Genomic DNA, 6,197 nt, shown 5'->3' on the forward strand with positions numbered 1-6,197 from the left:
CCTTAATCTGATCTTTGGCACAAGGTCAAATCCCTTCATGTAACTGAGAATTCCTAATGGACCTTTGTTGCTCAAAGTTCTTTTCATTCTAATTTTTAAATCCTGGCTTAGAGTGCAGAAACAGTCAGCTTTGCCAGTGCTTGAAACTGTAAATTTCTGGACTCTTTCCATTCCTTTCCATCTCTGCTCTCAAGCCAACCACTTCTTGCTGGGACTCATCTTTTCCTTTTTACACCTTGCTATAAGCAGGGAGTAGAAATCAACACATGCACTAGCATTTCTAGCTCCTTCCAACTACTTCTTGCAAAGCTACCCATCTGCTAGGCACTTGATCTGCTTTAAAAACTGCAGCAGGCAAATTTTTATGCTGCTGTATAACAAAGCTCTGTACTTGTGTCTTGCTTTATTTTTCCTTGCTGCCTGCCACCCATCCACTGTGCCAGTGCTGCACGTTTTAGAATTTGTTAAGGCAGCTTCCCACTTCAGGATGCTAATATCCATATTGCTTAGTGTAGTACTAGCTGATGAAACAAAATAGCCCCTCAATGTGGTGGCTCACGCAATAGAAGACCTTTTCTTGCTCAAGTGACTGCCCAGCATAGGGATTCCTGGTTGGCAGGCTATTTACCTATGTGCAGTGATTCAGATATTTATGTTCCTTCCATCTGTGGCGTCACCAAATCCTTGCATCTCTGTGGATGAGGAAAGAAAGAAGGCACACTTCTTATGTCAGTACCACATCACTTCTACACATATTCCATTGGCAAGAACAAGTTATGTGGTTCCATCTAGATGCAGAGATGGATGAACTGATTGCTGACTGAGCAGCTGTTTCCCAACAACAATTCTATCCTCTGGAAAGGGGCAGGGGCATCAGCTCTTGGCTGGCAGGTAGCTTTCTTTGCCACGAAGATGAAAGCCGATACAGTAACACTTTAGCAGGTAGAGGAGCCTATCTTTAAAATTTGGGGAAGAAAAAGATTTTTAAATAAGCCACAAAAAAATACAAATCATAAATAAAATGTTAAATTCAACTACATAAAAAATCAAGAGCTTCTGTTCATCTAAATACACCATAAAGAGAGCAAAAATACAAGTCTCAAATTAAACAGCTGACCCTACGTATCCAAAATATATTAAAAACTCTTAATGAAGTGAAAAAAAAGATAATTCAGTAGAAACATTAAGTAAAAATACATAGATAGATATTTCCGGAAGAAGTAGCATGAATGACCAACAGATATGTGGAAAGCTGTTTAACTCAGAAGTCAGGGAGATGCAAAATTGAACCCCAGTGAGCTGCCATTTTAATTCTTTCAGATGGGTAAGTGTTTAAAAGTTGGTGAATAAGTATCAGTAAGGAGATGCAGCGAAGTGAATTCTCCTACAGTACTGTTAGGAAAGGACACCCACACACTAATTTGTAAAAGAGTTGGGCATTACTTCTTAAAGGTAGTGTGTACAAGGGTCTTTGCTTTTTCATTATTCAATAGTAAACTCTGTGTGCGTGTGTGTGTGTGTGTGTGTGATCTATTTTACAATTAAACTTTTAAAACAATAATCTTTGGAAATTACACTGTAAGAATTATGGAAATGATGGTCTTGGTGGTCCCACCTTAATTGCGCTGGACACATCCTGTAACGTTACCCCGCTTCTTCTTCCTGCCCATATATTTAGAAATGGTCTTCTGTTCCATCACTGTGTAAGCAGTGGATAGCATTACTTCTTAGATTAAGGTGAAATGCCAGTCTGAACAAATCCACCTCATCATTTTAATCTTTTGAGGATTGGCGGATAAAGGGATGAGAGGGTAGAGCAATGAAATTTTTTCCATCCCTACACACCATCCTCTGGAGGAAACTAGTGGAGGAAGCATACCTTCTGTTTATGTCAGAGGGGTTAATTGAGAAGAGTTGGTGTCATTTCCAATAATTACCAGGGATCAAAATTTACAGAAGGCACGATGAGGGCCTGGCAGCTGTACCCAAATAAATCTGCCTCAAACCACGTAGCCACAGCTGTTACATCTCAGAACATATTTTCCAAATCACCTTGGCTTTTTGAAAGCCCGACCATAAGAATAACCTGATTCCTACTGAGTTCACTGGACTCGAAAACAGGAGGAAGGGCCCCACCAAATGCCATATGGCTCTACCCAGTGGTCTTAAAAACCGACATGATGGGACTTCCCTGGTGCCGCTCTGGTTAAGAATTCAGCTGCCAATGCAGGGGACACGGGTTCGAGCCCTGGTCCAGGAAGATCTTACATGCCACAGAGCAACTAAGCCCGTGCACCACAACTAGAGCCTGCACTCTAGAGCCTGTGAGCCACAACTACTGAGCCCACCCAGCACAACTACTGAAGTCCAAGCACCTAGATCCCATGCTCCGCAACAAGAGAAGCCACTGCAGTGAGAAGCCTGCGCACCACAGCTAAGAGTAGCCTGCCGCTCATCTCAACTAGAGAAAGCCTGCGCGCAGCAATGAAGACCCAATGCAGCCAGTAAATTAAAACAAACAAGCAAACAAACTGACATGAGTCTTTCCATTTCAGAGGAGTGAATTTTGAAGCTTCTTTCCCAGGATCCAGAATTTAAGGACAGAAATAGGCTCTTCTCTGTTAACTTTCAAATGAAATAACCAGTTCTTATAGTAAACTATCAAATGTAGTCTAAATGAGGCAAAATTTCAAACAACTCCATGTCGGGGAGTACAGGAAAAAAAGGTTGGAAAAATAAAGCAAAGTCAGAACCTGTCTTTGTGGAATGGGAGGTGAAGTCATCCTAGAATCCCCTCCTCTCAGAGAAGACACCCCAGAAACCACTTCCAATGCTACAATGAGTGCACAGCAGTCCCCGTGAACTGAAATTTTGCTGCTTAATTGTACATGACCTTGCTTCCAATGCCAGAAACAAAATACTAACCACTAGAGGGCATAGAAAACCTTATTAGAAATAAAAGTGCCTCAGAGAAAACCATCAGTATCTGAAAAAATGAAACGCTTGAAATGTTCTCTTGGCCAAACACAGCTGGGAAAGACAAAGTGAAGATACATTTTAAAAATACAATCTCCTCTCCGCCCGACCGCCGCCACGCCGCCATCATGGATACCAGCCGTGTGCAACCTATCAAGCTTGCCAGGGTCACCAAGGTTCTGGGCAGAACCGGTTCGCAGGGACAGTGCACGCAGGTGCGCGTAGAATTCATGGACGACACGAGTCGCTCCATCATCCGGAACGTGAAAGGCCCCGTGCGCGAGGGCGACGTGCTCACCCTATTGGAGTCAGAGCGAGAGGCTCGTAGACTGCGCTGAACTTGGGACTGGATCCTGGATGTCTGTGTCAGCGCTTGGGGCCATAAGGATGATATGCTGTTAATAAAGCGTTTGTATTGTATGTAAAAAAAAAAAAAAAAAAAAAAAATACAATCTCCTCCTATAATATCTGAATCTCCTTTTGGAATATGAATTAAATAGGCAAAATCAGTAAATGTACCTATTTTCCCATTGATGTGAAGCAATTTCTAACCTACCTTACAATTTAGATTAGCCCACAAATATCGGTGTGTTTAAAAAAAATATTCATCCAGAAGAGTCCTTTATAAAAAGTAATTTAGTGGCTATTAAAGATTACAGCATTGTTGGCTCACAAAACCAACACTTTCCTAAGTTACTGTAATTAGAAAAAATTCCAAAGGAGTCCTGCACCAGAACAGATGGGGTCTAGTGTGTGGAGATTTTGTTTGGGAAATAGTATGATCCTCTCTTTTAGGAATTCGATTGTGCCCTGGGCTCACTGGGCTATGAGGTAGCAAGCATGTGGCTGGCTAACCCTTCGACTGCTTGGTTTTTGGCCCTGGTCTGCACTGTGATGCATGGGTGATGGTGGCTGTTGGTGATGTTTGTCTTATCTGTGTGTCTCTCTCCAGAATGTAAGAAATGCATTATCAACTTTGAATTCCTGCTTTGCGATAAAAATATTAGGTCACACTACAACTTCCCTTGCCAGCCACATTCCTCCTGTGTCTGCTGAAGTACAAATTATCTCCATATTCGCAAAACCACTGGGAGCTCACTCTTAATAAACATTGATGCACAAGGAAGACATGCGCCTTCTCAGGGACCGCACCTGCCTGGGAAAGGATGGAGCCGAGTACGTGGGCTGGAAGGAGACGTGGAAGGAAGTTTTGTTTATTTCAACAGAAAGTCATTAGTTTTAAACCTGCAGGAAGAAGTCAAGGGAGAGATTGTCAAGAAAGAGTAAAAAATTATCTTGTGAGTTATTTGGTTAAATGGAGCTCATGGCAGGTTAGAAGGAAAAGGAAGAGTGAAAAATGAACCAAATGAGATAACTCATTATAACAGAGCGCATGTTGATAATGCTTCAACATGGAGACTGCTGTTCTCTTTTGTCTTTGGAAAGAGAGATGTGGATGAGAGGCAGATGGGAGCTTTTGGGCGAGATTCTCATCTCTAGCATCAAGTACAGTTTCCAGACCAAAGAATTGAGTGGAATCTTGTCTAAAATTCCCTTGGGTATCAGAGGGATCCCAAGTGAACAGAAATTGTGAGAATTAAGTTCTCTCCTTAAAAGGCAGCCCTTGTACTTAGTTATTTACTGTATACTTGGCTTGGCATGTGCTACAGTGGAGACATTTCAAATCAGAATTAAGAAAAACCATTAGACCGTATAGTAATGATGATGGCCTTGATTACGACGGTGGTGGTCATGAGAGCAAATTCTTTACAGTGCTTCATTGTAAGCACCTTACATACATTAACTCATTTATTCCTTACCGTAACCCTGTGAATTAGTCGTTATTAATGTCCCCATTTTATAGATGGAACTGAAGCTCAGAGAGATTAGCGGATTCATCCAGGTTCACAGAAGTAGTACATGGTGGAAGTGGAGAGGAACTCAAATAATTTATCTCAGAATCTACAATATTAACCACTGGTCAAACTGCTTCTCTAATGGATACATATGCTTTGCTAGCATTTTTATTGCCCATTATTTTATTTTATCATATGATTATGTTTTATCATATTCTATGATTACATTACTTTATTGCCCGCTAGTAGTTATTGTATGAGTGACATGTAGAAATGTAGTCGTCTGTACACCCATGTCGCTCAGGTGTCCCACGCCAGCTACCTGGATCCCTGGTTAAGAAGATCTCCTCATATCACAGTGAGCGCTACCGACATGTTAGCTCTTGTTACCTGCACACATTTTTATCCAGATTGGATCTCTTAAAATACACCGCGGTACCTCAACCAGTTAGTTTCAAGGAGACAGATCTCAACAACATTCTTCATGTGAAAAGGAAATCGTCCATGATTTTTTCAGGTTCCTGGTCACCCGGGTGGAGTTGTTCGGAGCGATAGGGAAAAGGCAAGTTCAGCCACTGGTGTCCCCAGCTTAACATCTGACCTCCTCCTTTCTCTCATTCCCGCTTCCTGCTCTTCCTTTTCTAGGTCTTTCCTCATACATAGGATTGTATAAAATTTGCCCTCGCCAGGAGGTTCAGAAACTGTAATAGGACTCATACCATGCAGTGTTGAGTCTTCCTCTGAGAAGGTAAGTTTTCTTCCCATTAATAATTTTTATTAGAGCTTTCATTTAATAGTTTTTACTAATTTTAATGTAATTAATTTTAATGAAAAATTCTGTGACTTCGATCGAACCTAAAGAAACTCCTCAACCAGAAAAGACTGAGAGAGTGCCCATGTGGCACTGCTTGAATTGGCAAAATTTGCCTACTTACATACATCCTGCCACAAATGAAATTCTTTAAAATGTAGGTTTTATATTTAGTCAAATCATGAATTCAGGTCTTTTGCTTACCAAATGTATCTCAGCACCAGCTTGAAATTTTTAAATCATTTCTTTCAGGTAATACTTTCGACAGAAATATTAAGGAGATCAGGAAAAAAAGCTGTAAAACAATGCTACTCTTCTCACAAATATTTTCTGCTTTGGTAAACATAGTTATTTTTCAGAAATATACAGTATCTGTGTTAACATGTGGTGGGTTTATTGTTGTCATTTTAAATTAATGAATAAAAAAATTTTCAGCTTTAAATTCTAATCTACATATTGATAAATATTATCCACATTAACCAAAGCTCTTTTAAGTCTTCAGCACTTTTTTTATTAGTGTAAAATGGTCTTAAGACTAAAGAATTTAAAGACCT

At 40.5% G+C, this 6,197-nt stretch overlaps 1 protein-coding gene across 1 annotated transcript; it reads left to right on the forward strand.

Moving 5' to 3' along the window:
* The first annotated feature begins 3,076 nt into the window (after window positions 1-3,076).
* LOC130835794 (40S ribosomal protein S28) lies at window positions 3,077-3,423 on the forward strand. Its single transcript, XM_057707649.1, has one exon. The coding sequence runs from the start codon at window positions 3,105-3,107 to the stop codon at window positions 3,312-3,314; it is 210 nt and encodes a 69-aa protein (XP_057563632.1). The 5' UTR covers window positions 3,077-3,104; the 3' UTR covers window positions 3,315-3,423.
* The last annotated feature ends 2,774 nt before the right edge of the window (window positions 3,424-6,197 follow it).

The sequence above is a fragment of the Hippopotamus amphibius genome, chromosome 14 (genome assembly GCF_030028045.1).
Source record: "Hippopotamus amphibius kiboko isolate mHipAmp2 chromosome 14, mHipAmp2.hap2, whole genome shotgun sequence".
Classification (NCBI taxonomy): Eukaryota; Metazoa; Chordata; class Mammalia; order Artiodactyla; family Hippopotamidae; genus Hippopotamus; species Hippopotamus amphibius.

Coding starts and splice junctions, on each gene's coding strand:
- LOC130835794 (XM_057707649.1), top strand. CDS start 3,105: ATGGATACCAGCCGTGTGCAACCTATCAAGCTTGCCAGGGTCACCAAG.